The sequence below is a fragment of the Sus scrofa genome, chromosome 9 (genome assembly GCF_054392235.1).
Source record: "Sus scrofa isolate SSC_HxYL_T2T_F1_AM1 chromosome 9, Sscrofa_HxYL_maternal_Yorkshire_Landrace_v2.0, whole genome shotgun sequence".
Taxonomy (NCBI): Eukaryota; Metazoa; Chordata; class Mammalia; order Artiodactyla; family Suidae; genus Sus; species Sus scrofa.
Window position 1 is genome coordinate 118,210,081 of NC_139391.1, and position 19,925 is coordinate 118,230,005.

At 40.3% G+C, this 19,925-nt stretch overlaps 1 protein-coding gene across 1 annotated transcript; it reads right to left on the bottom strand.

Moving 5' to 3' along the window:
- Window positions 1-3,865: 3,865 nt before the first annotated feature.
- On the bottom strand, window positions 3,866-9,451 carry LOC100525417 (olfactory receptor 2A1/2A42-like). Its single transcript, XM_021063600.2, has one exon. The coding sequence runs from the start codon at window positions 9,319-9,321 to the stop codon at window positions 8,380-8,382; it is 942 nt and encodes a 313-aa protein (XP_020919259.2). The 5' UTR covers window positions 9,322-9,451; the 3' UTR covers window positions 3,866-8,379.
- Window positions 9,452-19,925: the final 10,474 nt, after the last annotated feature.

Sequence of the window (19,925 nt, forward strand, 5' to 3'; positions counted from 1 at the left end):
GGCCACTAGTTTCAGAAGAAGTAAAGATTAAAATAGGTGAAATTGGCAAGGGGAGTTCCAGCCTCCCCTACTCCCCACCCTCTTTAGGTATTGAGGACTGTAATTCTTACCAAAACAGATTCCCCTAGTACCTACTAAAGTTCACAACCTAGGATGAATATGTGTATCTGCACATTTATTTATGATTATGAAACACAGGACTGTCTTGCTAAAGAAATTCTGAGTACCTGAAGGCAATAGGAAGAGATTGTGGTAAGCCTCAGGTGCCTCTAAAATCATACTAGATAGGCGTTATCTTCACAAAAAGGCAAATAGCCCATGAGGTCAGCATTACTCTATCAGTAGCATTGATGCAGCCCACAGAGAGATTCCCTTTGCATGCACCCTGACAATTTGTTCTGCTGGATCTGATGGAGAAGGGTCAAACGACCCAGGTTCTGCACATGAGAAGATTCAGTCACTTAGTATCTTGACTTTTTACCAACTTCAGTCAATACTTCCTTTCTGCTCTTTCAGTTCAGTGCAAACAACATGTTTTCATATTGTATATCATTTCATGAGAATATCATTTTGAGTAAATGGAAATGTAGCCCTTCCACTCTCTCCACCATCTTAAAATATCATTTGTCCAATCTATTGCAACCTACATTCTGGGAAGAAAGGATCACACACCTGTCTAAGGGGTTACCCCAAACGAACCATCTGCCCAGTTATAACTTTTGTTCAGACACGTACTGATGTATATTTGAGAGCTGTAAGATAAGAGGAGATCAGTATAAGGTAACCTGAATGAATTTTTTCTTTCCTTTTTCTTTAAATGTAATACTGATCCTTGTTTACTTTAAAATTTTCCAAAAATGCAGTATTATTTTTCATAGTACACGTTCCATTTTGAGAATCATCTTTTTAACTCCTTATTGTTTATAATTTTGAATATTTTCCTATGCCTTAATGTATGCTTGCACACACATGTACACACTCACATAGAGATAGGTTTTTCTCTAAAGGAATCAGAAGTTACTGTATCAGTATGACTTTTTTTCCACTTACATGAGAATCTTCTGAATACTATAGGGATAAAACTTGTTTAAAATTATATAATGTTCCATAATATAGATCTATAATATTTTATTTTGCAACCCCACTATTGAGGGTTATTTGTGACATTTTGCTATTAGAAGTGTTTCTATTTAAAATAAATTTATATATGTATATATTACTTATATATGTGAATATTTCTGTAGGATATGTTCTTAGAATTAAAATTGCTGCATCGAAGGTATGAAAATTTTAATTTTGGAAGTTATATTCCCAAATAACCACAAAATCAATTTATATTTCCACCAAGACCATGGAGAAATCCTTATTTGCCCAATTGCTTAACCACACTAGAAAGTATCAGTCTGGTTATTTTTGTCCACCTAATGGGAAAAAAGTGGTATCTCATGGTTTAAAATTAATTTCTCTAATCACTAGAGATGCTGCACTTATAATAATCATCAGTGGTTTTCACTTGTTCTACTGTGTATGGTTCTTCTGTCTGTACTATATCTAGGAATTTTTTTCTCAGTTAAAAAACTGTTATTACTATTTTGTTCATTATACATCTATTGAAAATCTGTTAGCTATGTTTTTATCTTTTTCTTAAAATGGATTTTCAGAATATTCAGGTTTATCTTCTTGAGTCTCACTTAGCTGCAGGCAGAAAAAAATCCAGAAATCCAGGTTACAGGGAGGTGGTGTGCTTAGTGGTTATGGGTGTGGTCTTAGGTGTCAGGCTGACCTGGATTAGTATGTAGGTTGTGTCACACACTTTCCTGTAACTACGGGAAAATTCTCACCATTTCTCTGCCTCCATTCCTTCTTTCTGAAAATAACTGCAATAAAAGTACTAAACTCATAGAAATGTTATGAAGCTTAGACAAGATAATAATGCATGTATCTTACCACAATGCCTGAAACATAGTGCTCAATAAAGACTAGACATTAAAATCATTATTTGCAATGTGGGAAATAAAGAATTAGACATTTAAGTTTCATCCCATGTCCTAGAACCTATCCCAGGGAAGTTATTCTTAATGAGATCCAAGAAGAATAACAAAACTTTTCTTTTCTTAGGGTGGGCATTTCATTTTGGTTTCAGCCAGTCTATTTCCTAGAGCACTGGATTATTCAACTTATTTATTAATTCAGCAGTTGCTCTTATGTTCCTACTATGTTTAAAGCTCAAGATATTTGATTATCTTAAGAATCTACTTCATTTTCTCTGCATAGAACTTATGCTAGATTCTTTTGAAAAAGTGAAAAATCCTGATTCCAGTGAAATGGGAGGAAATCAACAAAGAGACAGGAAATTAGAAAATAAGAAAGAACCTTAAAGATTGTCTGGTTCAACTTTTCACTTTATATATGAGGAAACTGAAGGCCAGAGAAGTTAAACAAATTTTTAAAGGTCACTCAGGGAGTTAGTGGGGGAACTAAGATGAGAACTCGATATCCTCAGCCTGAGCCAGCACTCTGTTAACTAAATCATACTGTGCTCAAGGAGTCCCCTCTTTTGGCCCAGTATTATTTCAAAAAAAATTAGAAACAAAGAAAATCAGAGGTTAAAAAAAAACAGATCAAATTAGCCAATGCCATTCAAAGCTGGCCAAGGAAGCAAGAAGTGTAAGACATTTCTCTGCTGGTTGGGAAAACACAGCTGCATTTTTCACCCAATGGGACAGCATTCCACCTCTCCTTTCTTTTTTGTCCTAACAACTCACATTGAACAATGGTACTCGACACACACAGAGCAAATGGTAAACCACAATCCTACAGGTTGGTGGCTGGCAATCCCTGGTCCACATCCCAAAGTTACCGTAGGTGCCAATTTTAGGCGGCAGGTGAACCAGCTGCCACACATAGATTCCTGTCTGTATCATTTCCAGTAATTACTGCCCATAATTGTCTCCACCCTCTTGCCAGAGTTTTCAAGGGCAGTACCTACTGTGCCTTCCCACCTGGCGCCAGTCCCATCCTTCCCTCCAGAATCACAGGTTCAGCAGTTGAGCATGCTCCTCTGAGAAGCTAGCAGTCACTGATCCCTATGATAGAAATGAATAAACATTCCCAGTATTTTTTATTAAGTGCTAAATTTCTACCCTAACCTGTTTTTTTTCTTCTCTATGGTCATATATAAGTAATATATTTTAATTATTAATATCCATAAAATAAAAATATACTCAAAGCAAGAATTGCATAAATTTAAGGGACAAGGTCTCAAACTCAAAAGAATGAAGGGTAATACATCCCGGGCTTATAAATTATAAGTAGAAATTTGGACGTAATGACTATTCAGTTCATTCAGTTTATTAAGTGTACACAATAAACATTCCTGATATCAGCCATTTGGGTCATGAATCAGATCCTCTACAAACGAGTGTTTCAGAGTTTATTTAAAGCCAGACTGCCTAGTCTTTTTTTTTCACTTTTAAAAGTTTTATTGAAGTTTAGTTGATTTACAATGTTGTGATAATTTCTGCTGTACAACAAAGTGATCCAGTTTTACATATGCACATTCATTCTTTTTCAGATTATTTTCTCACATAGGTTATCACAGAATATTTGGTACAGTTCCCTGTACCATAGAGCAGGTCCCCTTTGACCAATTATTCCATATACCACAGTGTGCTTATGCCAGTCCCCAAACCCGGGTCTGTCTCTTTCCCCACCACCCGAAACCTATCTCCTTAGGTAACCAGGAGATTGCTTTTAAAGTCTGTGAGTCTGTTTCTGTTCTGCAAATAAGTTGACTTGTATCTTTTTTTTTAAGATTCCACATATAAGTGATATCTTTTTTTTTTTTTTTTTTTTTTTTGTCTTTTGTCTTTTTGTCTTTTGTTGTTGTTGTTGTTGCTATTTCTTGGGCCGCTCCCGCGGCATATGGAGGTTCCCAGGCTAGGGGTTGAATCGGAGCTGTAGCCACCGGCCTACGCCAGAGCCACAGCAACGCAGGATCCGAGCCGCGTCTGCAACCTACACCACAGCTCATGGCAACGCCGGATCGTTAACCCACTGAGCAAGGGCAGGGATTGAACCCGCAACCTCATGGTTCCTAGTCGGATTCGTTAACCACTGCGCCACGACGGGAACTCCATAAGTGATATCTTATAATATTTGTCTTTCACTGCATAACATCACTTAGTATGATAATCTCTAGGTCCATCCATATAGCTGCAAATGGAATTATTTCATTCCCTTATGGCTGAGTAATATTCCGTAAATATATGTGTGTGTGTGTGTGTGTGTGTGTGTGTGTGTACACACACATCTTCTTTATCCAGTCCTCTGCTGATGGACATTTAGGCTGCTTCCATGTCTTGGCTATTGTAAATAGTGCTGCACTGAACATAAGGGTGCATGTATTTTTTTGAATTATAGTTTCGTCTGGATATATGTCCAGGAGTTGGATTGCTGGATTAAATGGTAATTGTATATTTAGTTTTCTGGGGAATCTCCATGCTGTTTTCCACAGTGGTTGTGCCAACTACATTCCCATGAACAATGTTATAGTGTTCCCTTTTCTCTATACCCTCTCCAGCATTTATTGTTTGTAGGCATTTTTAAAATTTTATTGGAGCATAGTTGACTTACAACGTTACGTTAGTTTCAGATGTACAACAAAGTGAATCAGTCATATGTATAAATATAACATATACGTAAAAAAGAATTATATGCAGACCTTTTGATGATGGCCATTCTGGCTGGTGTGAGATGGTACTTCATGGTAGTTTTATTTGCATTTCTCTAATAATTAGTAATATTGAGCATCTTTTCATGTGTTTTTTGGCCATCTCTATGTCTTCTTCGGAGAAATGTCTATTTTGATCTTCTGCCCGTTTTTTTGATTGGGTGTTTTGTTTTTGATATTGAGCTGCATGAGTTGTTTGTATATTGTGGGGTTTTTTGTTTTTAAATTTAATTTAATTTAATTTAATTTAATTTAATTTAATTGCTTTTTAGGACCACACCCACGGCATATGGAAGTTCCCAGGTTAGGGGTGAATCAGAGCCACAGCTGTTGGCCTATACCACAGTCACAGCAACTGCGGGATCCAAGCCACATCTGCAAACTGCACCACAGCTCATGGCAACACTGGATCCCCAATCCACGGAGCAAGGCCCAGGATCGAACCCACATCCTCATGGATTCTAGTCGGATTCATTTCCACAATGCCACAAAGGGAACTCCCTGTTTATATATTTTGAAAATACAATCCCTTGTCAGTTGCTTCATTTGCAAATATTTTCTACCATTCTGTGGGCAAATAAAAGGAATCCAAATTGGAAGAGAAGAAGTAAAAATGTCCCAAACAGATGATATGCTACTGTACACAAACTTCCTGGTCTTGAAGTATATTTCCACTAGAGAATGATTTTGTGACCTTGCGTAAATTAATTGACTTCTCTAAACTTCATTTTCCTCACCGTTATATAAAGATAGTAATTATACCCACTCCACAGATGTGATGTGAAGATTATATTAAACCATTTTATATAATTCTTACCACATAGCAAGTGGTCCTTAATTATCAGCTACAATGAAATTTATGCTATACTATAACCCACAATTAGAGGGATTTAAAGAAGGTTAGAAATCAGAAGATAGCTGTATTGAAAATTTGGAAATGTGGCTATAATAGATAGTTAAAGGGTCCTTTATTTAATGAGCATTCAGTGAATGTGAGCATTCGGTGAGTATTTATTCTGTGTTAGGAATGTTAAGGTGCTGGAGATAAAGAGAGAAGCTGATTCTTGCCCTGTCCCATGTGGAGTGATGATACATAATTGAGAAATGTACTGTAAAGCCCTAGCTGAAGATTAGAAAATGTTGAAAATAAAAAAAATCTGAATTTCTTTGCCTAAGGAAAGGTCCTACATGTTTTCTTAATGGATGGTCTAGGATCACGTTCAAGGGTCCCCAGGGAGCCTTTGCTAACTGACTCATCTGAGTCTGGGCTGTGACTGAGACTCCTTGTAAGGCTGTTCCCTCCAAGTCTGAGTGGCTTCCTGAAGGGGACATGCTTTTGCATGTGGCCAAGTAGCATGTGACTTCTGCTATGAAACTGAAAAATCATTTAAAGACTGTGTTAGGAATACTGGAATTACAAATTATATCCAGTTTGGATAACTTACAAGAACACTTCCTAATGCTCTTCAACAAAGTGAACCATCCATTGAAAACTTTATCACCATCCTCTTTCTTCTATTGTTTTCAGTTTCACTGTCCTGCTAGTTGAGAGGCTCCTCTTCCATCCTTGACCCTTGGAGTTACAGTCCTTTCTTGCTACCTTACCTTCATGCTTGTACCAATATAAAGTCAATACTGCATTCTTTAGTAATTTAAATGTTTTTTCCTTTGTGGAGCTCGGTGCCTATTGGTTGGACACTGAAAATTTTCTCCTTCCTTCCCCTCTTCCTTCTTCTCTTGGAACATCACATCTTTTTGATTTTTATGTAATGGCTATGACCATGGGCTTGGGAATCAAACTGCCTAAGTGTGATCTTGGACTAGGTACTTGTTAGAGGTTAGGCTTTGGTTAAGCTGCTTAATCCATTTGTGCCACTGTTTTCTCACCTAAAATGTGGTGAGTAATAGTTCCTATCTTATAGGGCTGCCATGAAGATTGAAAAAGGTAATACTCATAAGATGCTTAGAATAGTGTCTCACGAGAGTGAGCACTCAGTGAACAGGTGCACATGCATGTGTATGAACATGCGAGTGGTGTATGTGAAACTAGAGATGTCCTAGTTCTGGGTCTTAACACCATCCTTAGAGCTAAACCAAACTTCTAATCTCAGTGAGAACAGCCTCCACTCCCACCCTCCCTGTGCTCCTCTAAAACTCAGAACATCTTTAGAGACCAGGCTCACAGGACTCACTGACCGGGACAAGAAGCCATCAGTAAGTAACATCTGGCTCCCCAGACTCACTGTGTACATATTAGACAAAGAAGAAACACACACTCTCCTAACACATTCTGTGTTGGAATAGGTTACCCTTATTCTCAATTTAGTAACATTGATAGACATGTCCTGTTAGGTAGAAAAGGCTTAGGGGTCAGATTTTTGTAGTATGAGTCTCCTATTTGCCATTGACTTAATTTTTGCATCTATAACATGGGATGGTAATGAGAAATGGGTTTGTTGAGAGGCAATCTCTGTAAAGTAACTATCACTGTGCAGTGGGTAGCAAGGAGTAAGTACTTAATAATACTGTTAACTGTTATTATTATTAACACTCCTTTTTTCCATTCAATTGCCCCTGCTTGGGGCTTTCCATCCATACCGAGCAATTGAGAATTGAACTGCAGCACTTGCTAACTCCTCCTAAGTGAAGAGTGTGTGTTTATTCTGAGAGAATCATAGACATTCTTCTTGAGTAGGTGAGAAGAGTGTGGCAACAAGTGGCCATTGAAAGCCCAGGGCAGATTGGACAGTAGATTGTCTTGGGTAATTAATTCCCTAGGATGCCATCTGAATGTATGTGGACTCACTCTCTGAGCACAGACATTGTAAGACAGACTATAGGGTTTAATAAACAAAATCATTTTCCTCTAAACCTAAGTAGGCCTTTAGGCACACATTTACTATGTGTGAGATCATTTACAATTGAAAGGAAATATCTGAATGTAAAGTCAAAATGGAAAAGGGTATTAATGGATTCTAGGTTTCTGCCTGTGACTGCAGTATTTTGAAAAAGTATTACTGATGTGGCTATATCTGGTAATGCCTGCAGTCCTGCTATTACTGTGCATGCCTAATAAGATCAGAGGTAGAGTGTCTATTTTAATCTTTTGGAACCCATTGCAGTGGATGAAATACATTTTTTTTTCCTCCAGATAATCTTTTTTTTTTTTTTTTTTTTTTGTCTTTTTGCCTTTTCTACTGCTCCCTTGGCATATGGAGGTTCCCAGGCTAGGGGTCAAATCAGAGCTGTAGCCACTGGCCTACGCCAGCGCCACAGCAATGCAGGATCTGAGCCATGTCTTCGACCTACACCACAGCTCATGGCAATGCCAGATCGTCGACCCACTGAGCAAGGCCAGGGATCGAACCCGCAACCTCATGGTTCCTAGTCGGATTCATTAACCACTGCGCTACTAAGGGAATTCCAGATAATCTTAATTCATTAAGCAGTTGAATGAGACAATAAATCTGTTTGATGGAATGAAATATAAGGAATGCAACAAACCTAACTACTTTATGGGGAGGAAAAGAGAGTGCTTTACAGAGTATCTTAGATCATTTAGCCTCAGATATGAAGAGAGGAATGAGTTTAGGTGGCCTTCAGTACTCAAAGCTCCAAGTGGACTACTTGAGCTGGTGATGCAATTGTTACTCCAATTGGAAATGCCTCTCCTTGAATACTGCTCTCCTCAGGGCACCCTTAACCTCTGCATTCCTCAGGCTGTAGATCAGTGGGTTCAGCATAGGATTGAAAAGACTGTAAAACAGGAAAAGGACCTTCTGCTGCTCCTGAGGGTGGTGGGAATTGGGGGCTATGTACATAACAATGGCACTGCCAAAGAAGAGCCCAACCACACAGAGGTGGGAGGAGCAGGTAGAGAAGGCCTTTCTACGGCCCTCACCTGACTGGATCCCTAAGATGGCAAACAGGATGTGTGTGTAGGAGACCAGCACCAAGCAGAGGGGCCCAACTAAGATAAACATACAAGCAGCAAAGATGACCACTTGGTTGAGCCAGGTGTCAGCACAGGCCAGCTTGAGGACAGCCAGGATTTCACAGAAAAAGTGGTTGATTTCACGCGGCCCACAGAAGGGCAGCCTCAGGATGAGCACTACATGGACCAAGGCCAGGAGGGAGCCACATGCCCAGGATGTCACCACCAGGATGAAGCAGAGTCTCCAGCTCATGATGGCAGAATATCGGAGGGGGTGGCAGATGGCCACGTACCGATCATAGGACATCACCACCAGGAGAAGACATTCGGTGTGAGCGAAACTCAAAAAGAGAAAGGTCTGTGTCATGCAGCCAGTGAAGGAGATGGGCTTGGTTGGACTCAGGAGGTTTATCAGCATCTGGGGCACCGTGTTGCAGGCATAAGCTACATCAACGATGGCCAGGTGTGAGAGGAAGAAGTACATGGGGGTGTGCAGTCTGGAGTCCAATGAGATGAGCCCCAGGATGACCCCATTCCCCAGCAGGGTGAAGGCATAGCACAGGAAGAAGAGCCCAAAGAGGAAAAGCTGAATCCTTGGATTGAGGGGAAATCCCAGCAGGATGAACTCTGTAACCATGGTCTGATTTTCCCCCATTTCACTATGAAAAACATAAAATGGATAGCTTAGGACAGAACTTTTGAAAACATCTAGACCTTCTTTTATAAATACAGCCTTTTTAAAATTAATTAATTTATTATTATTATTATTATTTTTGCTTTTTTTGGGCAGGGGCACACCCATGGCATATGGAGTTTCCCAGGCTAGGGGTCAAATGGAAACTGTAACTGCTGGCCTATGCCACAGCCACAGCAATACAGGATCTGAGCAACATCTGCTACCTACACCACAGCTTACAGCAACGCTGGATCCTTAACCCACTGAGCAAAGCCAGGGATCGAACCTGCACTCTCATGCTTGCTAGTCAGTTTCGTTAACCACTGAGCCATGATGGAAACTCCAATACAGTCATTTTTAAGAGACAAATTTTGAAGATCATGGGTAGTTATACACTAAAACAATCACTTAATTTGACATCCAATTTTACAGGAGGGGATTGTGTCACTGATAATAGATTCCCTAGAGCCACTGACACTTGTGATGGGAAGAAAGAATGTCCACCCAAAAGAGAAGATAAAATTACAGAAATAGGGACCATCTTGGAGCTTCACATGTCAAAATTATTAAGAGAACTTCTGGAATGGAGAAGTAATCCTTAATGGAAGAACTCCAAATGTGAGATTAGAGTTGTCCTAAAAAAGAGGTGAAATTCCAAGTTCTCAACTAGAAATAGCAACTGTGTTGCTTTTAGCAACTGAAATCAACTTTTGCTCTCTAGAGCAACTTATGTAACTTGAGGAATAAAAAAGATAAAAAGCAACATGTATGTTATGTGATTAAGTTGCTAAGAAGGAATCAATGGATGTGCTACATGTGAGCTCTGATGAATATATTTATTTTAGGAGTAATGAAATCAAGTAGCCGTTGGCCATTTGGCAATTAATCTACTGATGGACTCATAATTACTGATTTATCAGTTGTGAATGACAACCCATACAATTTGTAGGAATTGGATTTGGGGGGCTGCCTCTTGTACATGTATTGAGAATCTAGATGTGTGTGCATGAGTGTAAATGAGGATGAAGTCAGGCATTCACACACTGATTTGAAGGCTGTGGTGAGTGTGTGCTCATGCATATGAAAACAGTTCAAGATGTACTTCCCAATGCACTACTGGTAACTCTTCTGCTCTATGACTATTAAAAGAAGAAATCTAGGTAATCAGCAGGAAAGGCCATAGGTGGAATGACAGTGTGTTGGAGGCCTCACTATTTTTATAGTGATGTAGCATTTGTATCACGTATCACACATGAAATTTAAAAAGACAAGAAATGACAATTCATTAAAAAAATCACATCTGCCCTACTTCAGCAAGACAAGAATTGGTATCTGCTTCACAGACAGCTATTTTTTTTTTTTGCAAAGAGATAATTTAGTGAATTTGCCATTTAACAGATCTCTGTAGCATTAAACTGACTGGTACTTTATGCCTCTGCGATTTGGTGATATGCCAATAGCTGGCTTGTCCTTAAGTCCTGGATAACAGCTTCCTCAAAATACCATTTAGAAATCCAGTGTCCTTGCTAGTGCAAACATCTAGTTAGTGCTTTTGGAGGCAAAAATAATCTGAGGCTAAACTGTTGAATTTGTGCCTGGTTGACTCCAAAGAAAAAGCTTCTCTAAGATTAATATACAGAAAGGCAATTTTGTTGACGAAACTCTGGTCAGTTGTCATCAGTATCAGTGGATACATTGAGATGTTCCCTAAGGAACTTGGAAGTTAGAGAAACAACACTGGTTTTTTAGAAGCAAAATCTGTTAAATCCACTCACAATGGGTGAGAAAAGCTGGAGGAGGAAAACAAGAAAACCTGGGTAGACATATAACTAGGGAGTTCTGAGTGCATCCAAAACTCCACTCAAGAGGCTTTGATGTGACCTCATGGATTCAGGGGTGGAGGATGACTGTGACTTAGGAATCCAACTGGAGAAGTTGTATGAGGTACTTGTCTATGAAAAGACTGAAGAATAAAGAAGGGGGGTGATCCATGGGACTGGTGGTTGTCAGTACATCTTCAGCCTTGTCTAGGGAGTCTGGCCTGATGGTATGAGAGTGCTTCCTTCCTTATAGGTCTGTTTCTACAGCTCAGATGGTTGGAGTGATCAGGGATCAATAACCTTCCCTGGCAAGATCTCCAGTTAACCCTGTCTGCTCTGATTCCATGCTCACCAATAAACCATGAGGTTTTATAATTTTCCTTCTTGTGCAGATATTTTGACAAAAAGGGAATGTGCTGATAAGCAAAGTTCTTGCCAAATTTTTATAATAAGTAATTCCATTTGTGTATATTCATAGTTCTTTTTTGAGTTTTAATAGTATGATACAGATGAGAAATGAACAAAATTTCCAAAGCTGGATCCACAAAGTGAGGACCAGGTCATGGACAGCAATAATCACATTGAAATATGATCCTAGGAAAGTTTTTCTGAGTGGCTGAAAGACATCCCCACTAGATCCCTCTCTAGAAGCAATGAATGATTATTTTAATAAGCATTATCAATAACATTATATAAATTATTATATTACCAAGACACAATGGAATCTGCCATACTACGAACTCCTAACACATGAGTAGGGCTTTTCACCCCTAGGGATATACAAAAAATTACTGTGCTAGGACAATCTTAAATTTATTTGGAAAACATACAAAACATAAGAAGATATTTAGTTGGGAAAATGTGTTTTAACTTCCATATTTTAAAATGCTTAATCTCGGAGAGAGGACAAGATGGCGGAGGAGTAGGGGGACATGCTCGCCCTCTCCCACAAACACAACAAAAAAAGCACATCTACAGAATAAATGACTCGCACAGAATAGCAACCAATTGCTGGCAGAGGAATCTAAACTCCAATAATGGCAAGAAGTTAGTGACATTACTGGGCAGAATGGGAGAAAAGAGGAGAGTGAGAGAAGGTGAATCCGAGTGGGATGGGCGCTCCCGAAAGGGAACTGCGGAGGAGAAAGGGATCCCGCACCCTGGAAAGTCACCAACCGGGGGAAAGATCAAACAAACCGGAGGAATCTCCAGATGCAGAGAAGAATGTAGCAGTAAGTTGGAGTATGGAAAAGCCGATCAAGAACCCAACGGACCATCTGAACTACGGGCACAGTCACCAAAAATTGAGATGCCTGGGTGGGGGCTGGGCACTGAGACCTCGCCTCTGAAGGTTAGTCCCCGAGAGGGGGCTGGGGGACGCCCGGGTGGGTGCTGGGCACCGAGACCTCTCCTCCGAAGGTTAATACCCGAGAAAGGGCTGGGCGACGCCTGGGTGGGGGCTGGGCACCGAGACCTCAGCTCCAGAGGTTAGTCCCCGGGCTGGGGGGGGTGGGGCGGAGCGGAAACTGCTTGGGAGGTCTAGAAACCATTTGACCGGGCAGTAGAAAACAAAGCTGTTGCAGAGGAAGGGAACAATACTCTAGGGGCAGGAAAGTGGAAAGCCGCATCAGAGGGAACCTGGGAGAAGAGCCTGGTCTGCGCCCGTGCTGGGGAGGGGAGAGAAGAAGGGGTGGGTCCCCATAGAATACCCCCCACGCCACAGCAAGCTTACAGGCCCGCTAGCTAGCAGAAAGCTGTGCTTCCCAGTGCATCCCCTCCCCCCACCCCCACCACCCCCTATGCTCTCAACGGACCTGGGGCTGCCTGCCATCCAGGAGGGCTGGCCTCAACAATTGCCTGAAGCCTACCACCACAGGGGCTGTCCCTGCACAGGCCTGCTTGCCCTTTGGAGGGGCTACACTTCCGCAGAGCAGCACCAAACAGCACCAGCCCCCGAGAAAAGGCCTGCAGCCCAGAAAAGCTAGAATAAGCTTAGCCAGGCCATGAATAGATTGGCCTAATTCTCGGACGGTTTTTCTGAGTTGGGCTGCCCCGGGGCGGAGCCTCTTGGGTCTCCAACGGCCCTGCTACCCGCCCAAGCCCCCAGGGGGTGCCCTAGTGGACCAGCTGCATAGGACTGCCAGCTCCAGGCAGGACCCCCTGCAGCCCAGAAAAGCTGCAACAAGCCTGGCCGAGTCGGGAAAAGATCTCAGATGCTTTTTCTGAGTCGGGCTGCCCCGGGGAGGAGCCTCTTGGGTCTCCAACGGCCCTGCTACCAGCCCAAGCCCCCAGGGGGCACCCTAGTGGACCAGCTGCATAGGACTGCCAGCTCCAGGCAGGACCCCCTGCAGCCCAGAAAAGCTGCAACAAGCCTGGCCGAGTCGGGAAAAGATCTCAGATGCTTTTTCTGAGTCGGGCTGCCCCGGGGAGGAGCCTCTTGGGTTTCCAGTGGCCCTGCTACCCGCCCAAGTCCCCAGGGGGTGCCCCACTCCCGTGAAATAACTGCTCAGCACAACCAGCCCCCTGGAAGAGCCCCTGCAGCCCAGAAAAGCTGCAACAAGCTTGGCCGGACTGTGAAAATATCCGCCTACATTCTCAGGCTGTCCTTCTGAGTAGGGCTGCCCTAGGGAAGAGCCTCTCAGGTTCTCAGTGACCCAGATAGCTGCTGCAGCCCCCAGGGGGTGCTGCACTCCTGAGGAACAGCTGCCCAACACTGCCAATCCCCTGCAAGTACCCCACAGCCTAAAAACACCAGAGCAAGCTCTGCATGACCAAGTGAAATCTGCTACCATCGTGGTGTGGACCTCCCAGTCCTGTCTGCCCTCAGGAAGCCCTCCTTTGCTTCAAAGAAACACTGTTAGCCCCATCAACACTCCAGAAAAGCCACACTGACTCAAAAAAGATTGACCAACAATGCCAGCCCTCAGGAAATAATCCACGGCAGTGACAAGGCAAACACTGCCCGATAACGAAGAGTACAATTCCCTCAGGAGACAGAAAACAACAAGCAAGATGAAGAAGCTGAGAAACCACCCCCAGTCAAACCAACAGGAGAACTCACCTAAAACAGTCAGCAATGAAACAGATCTCTGCAGTCAGACAGACCTGGAGTTCAAAAGAGAAATACTGAAAATACTGAAGGAATTAAGAGAAGATATGAACAGTAATGAAGATACCCTCAGAAAGGAACTAGAAAATATAAGGAGGAGCCAAGAAAAACTAGAACATTCATTTGCAGAGATGCAAACTGAACTAGGGGAAGTAAAAACCAGAATGAATAATGCAGAAGAACGAATCAGTGATATGGAAGACAGAATAATGGAAATCACTCAATCCAGTCAACAGACAGAAAACCGAATCAAAAAACTGGAAAGCAATATAAGAGACCTATGGCATAATATAAAGCAGGCCAATCTACGCATAATAGGAATTCCAGAAGGAGTAGAAAAAGATAAGGGGATGGAATATATATTTGAAGAAATTATCGATGGAAACTTCCCAAATCTAAAGGACACTGGGTTCAAGATACAAGAAGCACAGAGGGCCCCAAACAAACTGAACCCAAACAGACCCACACCAAGACACATCATAATAAAAATGGCAAAAGTTAGTGATAAAGAGAGGATCCTAAAGGCAGCAAGAGAAAAACAGAATGTTACCTACAAGGGAACCCCCATAAGAATATCAGCTGATTTCTCTACAGAAACACTACAGGCCAGGAGGGAATGGCAAGAGATATTTAAAGTGCTCAAAGGAAAAAATATGCAACCTAGAATACTCTATCCAGCAAGAATATCATTTAAAATAGAAGGGGAAATAAAAATTTTTCCCAACAAACAAAAACTTAAAGAATACAGCAACACAAAACCCAGGTTAAAGGAAATATTGAAAGGGCTTCTCTAAACCAAAAAGAAAGGAAGGAAAGGGAAGAAAAAAGAAAAGAAAAAAAAAAAAAAGAAGAAGAGGAAGAACTAGGACTGAGGAAACCGCAATCAGAGAGCAGTCACTCAAATAAGCCAGCATACAGATTTAATCATGAACATGCTTCAAACAAAATAAAATTAAAAAGAAAAAAATAAAAAAGAGTCATCAAAACCATAAAATGTGGGCAAGGGATGTTAGGAAGTAAATAACCCTTTTTGTTTGTTTGTATGTTTCTCTTCTTAATTTTAATATAGTAATGAAGTGTTTGAACTTACAGGACCATCAGGCTAAAACACACAATTATGGGAAGGGGTTAGCATACTTAAAAATCAGGGCAACCACAAGCCAAAACCAAATATTGCATTTGCAAAAAATGAAAAAAAAAATACACTCAAGCAGATAATAACAGGAGACCATCCAACCAAAAAAAAAAAAAAAAAAAAAAAAAAAGAAAGGAAGAATGGAGAACCATAGAATCAACTGGAGCACGAGGTTCAAATGGCAATAAATAATCATCTATCAATTATCACCTTAAATGTCAATGGGCTGAATGCCCCAATCAAAAGACACAGAGTGGCTGAGTGGATAAAAAGGCAAAAATCTTCAATATGCTGCCTACAAGAAACTCACCTTAGGACAAAAGATACATATAGATTGAAAGCGAAAGGGTGGGGAAAAATATTTCACACCAATAGACAAGACAGAAAAGCAGGAGTTGCAATGCTCATATCAGACAAAATAGACTTTAAAACAAAAGACATAAAGAAAGACAAAGAAGGACACTATTTAATGATTAAGGGATCCATCCAAGGAGAGGATGTTACTATCATCAACATATATGCCCCAAATATAGGAGCACCCAGATACATACAACAAATATTAACAGACATAAAGGGAGATATAGATGAGAATACAATCATAGTAGGAGACCTTAATACCCCCCTCACATCAATGGACAGATCCTCTAGACAGAAAACCAATAAAGCAACAGAGATCCTAAAGGAAACAATAGAAAAGTTAGATTTAATTGATATCTTCAGGACACTACATCCAAAAAAAATCAGAATACACATTCTTCTCAAATGCTCATGGAACATTCTCAAGAATCGACCACATATTGGGACACAAAGCGAATCTCAATAAATTTAGGAGTGTAGAAATTATCTCAAGTATCTTCTCTGACCACAGTGCCATGAAATTAGAAATCAACCATGGGAAAAGCAAAGAGAAAAAACCTACTACATGGAGACTAAACAACATGCTACTAAAAAACCAATGGGTCAATGAGGAAATCAAGAAGGAAATTAAAAACTACCTTGAAACAAATGATAATGAAGACACAACCTCTCAAAATCTATGGGATGCTGTGAAAGCAGTGCTCAGAGGGAAATTTATAGCAATACAGGCCTTTCTCAAAAAAGAAGAAAGATCCCAAATTGACAACTTAACCCTCCACCTAAACGAATTAGAAAAAGAAGAACAAAAAAGTCCTAAAGTCAGCAGAAGGAAGGAAATTATAAAGATCAAAGAAGAAATCAATAAAATAGAGACTCAAAAAACAATAGAGAAAATTAATAAAACCAAGAGCTGGTTCTTTGAAAAGGTGAACAAAATTGACAAACCCCTGGCCAGACTCACTAAAAAGAGGAGAGAAAGAACCCAAATAACCAAAATTATAAATGAAAAAGGAGAAATCACAACGGATACAGCAGAAATACAAAAAACCATAAGAGAATACTATGAACAACTATATGGCAACAAGTTTGACAATCTGGAAGAAATGGACAATTTTCTAGAATCTTACAGCTTGCCAAAACTGAATCAAGCAGAAACAGACCAACTGAACAGACCGATCACTAGAAATGAAATTGAAGAGGTCATAAAATCACTCCCTACAAATAAAAGTCCAGGACTTTTATTTCACAGGTGAATTTTATCAAACATATAAAGAGGAATTGGTGCCCATCCTCCTTAAACTCTTTCAAAAGGTTGAAGAAGAAGGAATACTCCCAAAGACATTCTATGAGGCCACCATCACCCTCATTCCAAAACCAGACAGAGATACCACCAAAAAAGAAAACTATCGGCCAATATCATTGATGAATATAGATGCAAAAATTCTCAACAAAAGCTTAGCCAACCGAATCCAACAACATATCAAAAAAATTATACACCATGACCAGGTTGGGTTCATCCCAGGTTCACAAGGATGGTTCAACATACGCAAATCAATCAGCATCATACACCACATTAACAAAAAAAAAAGTCAAAAATCATATGACCATCTCAATAGACGCAGAAAAAGCATTTGACAAAGTCCAACATCCATTCATGATCAAGACCCTCGCCAAAGTGGGTATAGAGGGAACATTCCTGAATATAATCAAAGCCATTTATGATAAACCCACAGCAAACATAATACTCAATGGGGAAAAACTGAAAGCCTTCTCACTCAAATCTGGAACAAGACAGGGATGCCCACTCTCACCACTGCTCTTCAACATAGTTTTGGAAGTCTTAGCCACAGCAATTAGACAAACAAAAGAAATAAAAGGCATCCATATAGGAAGAGAAGAGATCAAACTGTCACTGTATGCAGATGAAATGATACTATACATAGAAAACCCTAAGGACTCAACCCCAAAACTACTTGAACTGATTAATAAATTCAGCAAAGTAGCAGGCTATAAGATTAACATTCAGAAGTCAGTTGCATTACTGTATACCAGCAATGAAACATTAGAAAAGGAATACAAAAATATGATACCTTTTAAAATTGTACCTCACAAAATCAAATACCTCAGAATACACCTGACCAAGGAGGTAAAGGACCTATATGCCGAGAACTATAAAACTTTAATCAAAGAAATCAAAGAAGATGTAAAGAAATGTAAAGATATTCCATGTTCCTGGATTGGGAAAATCAATATTGTAAAAATGGCCATCCTACCCAAAGCAATCTACAGATTCAATGCAATCCCTATCAAATTACCCAGGACATTTTTGACAGAACTAGAACAAACAATCCAAACATTTATATGGAACCACAAAAGACCCAGAATCGCCAAAGCAATCCTGAGAAACAAAAACCAAGCAGGAGGCATAACTCTCCCAGATTTCAAGAAATACTACAAAGCCACAGTCATCAAAACAGTGTGGTATTGGTACCAAAACAGACAGACAGACCAATGGAACAGAATAGAGAATCTGGAAATAAACCCTGACACCTATGGTCAATTAATCTTTGACAAGGGAGGCAAGAACATCAAATGGGAAAAGGAAAGTCTATTCAGCAAGCATTGCTGGGAAACCTGGACAGCTGCATGCAAAGCAATGAAACTAGAACACACCCTCACACCATGAACAAAAATAAACTCCAAATGGCTGAAAGACTTAAATATACGACAGGACACCATCAAACTCCTAGAAGAGAACATAGGCAAAACACTCTCTGACATCAACATCATGAATATTTTCTCAGGTCAGTCTCCCAAAGCAATAGAAATTAGAGCAAAAATAAACCCATGGGACCTCATCAAACTGAAAAATTTTTGCACAGCAAAGGAAACCAAAAAGAAAACAAAAAGACAACTTACAGAATGGGAGAAAATAGTTTCAAATGATACAACTGACAAGGGCTTAATCTCTAGAATATATAAGCAACTTATACAACTCAACAGCAAAAAAACCAATCAATCAATGGAAAAATGGGCAAAAGACCTGAATAGACATTTCTCCAAAGAAGATACACAGATGGCCAACAAACACATGAAAGAATGCTCAACATTGCTGATTATAAGAGAAATGCAAATCAAAACTACCATGAGATACCACCTCACACCAGTCAGAATGGCCATCATTAAGAAATCCACAAATAACAAGTGCTGGAGGGGCTGTGGAGAAAAGGGAACCCTCCTGCACTGCTGGTGGGAATGTAAACTGGTACAGCCACTATGGAGAACAGTTTGGAGATACCTTAGAAATCTATACATAGAACTTCCATATGACACTGCAATCCCACTCTTGGGCATCTATCCGGACAAAACTCTACTTAAAAGAGACACATGCACCCGCATGTTCATTGCAGCACTATTCACAATAGCCAGGACATGGAAACAACCCAAATGTCCATCGACAGATGATCGGATTCGGAAGAGGTGGTATATATACACAATGGAATTCTACTCAGCCATAAAAAAGAATGACATAATGCCATTTGCAGCAACATGGATGGAACTAGAGAATCTCATCCTGAGTGAAATGAGCCAGAAAGACAAAGACAAATACCATATGCTATCACTTATAACTGGAATCTAATATCCAGCACAAATGAACATCTCCTCAGAAAAGAAAATCATGGACTTGGAGAAGAGACTTGTGGCTGCCTGATGGGAGGGGGAGGGAGTGGGAGGGATTGGGAGCTTGGGCTTATCAGACACAACTTAGAATAGATTTACAAGGAGATCCTGCTGAGTAGCATTGAGAACTATGTCTAGATACTCATGTTGCAACAGAAGAAAGGGTGGGGGAAAAACTGTAATTGTAATGTATACATGTAAGGATAACCTGACCCCCTTGCTGTACAGTGGGAAAAAAAATGCTTAATCTCTTTATCAGTCCTTTTTAATTTCATTTTATAACTTCCAAGATGATTACATAAAGGGAAATGAAACCTACTTATGAAGTGTGAATCTCTTCGAAACCTAGAGGACCAATGAGTACATTAAGATTCTTTAAGAAGAGTTGCCATATTGACAATTATAATGCACTCCTTGTGAACAAGGAACAGGTGTGTCCATTTTGTCATTCTGGCACCTAACAAATGTTCATTGAGTGAAC

Bases quoted from the DNA above. Each gene is read 5' to 3' on its own strand.
- LOC100525417 (XM_021063600.2), bottom strand. From the start codon at position 9,321: ATGGGGGAAAATCAGACCATGGTTACAGAGTTCATCCTGCTGGGATTT.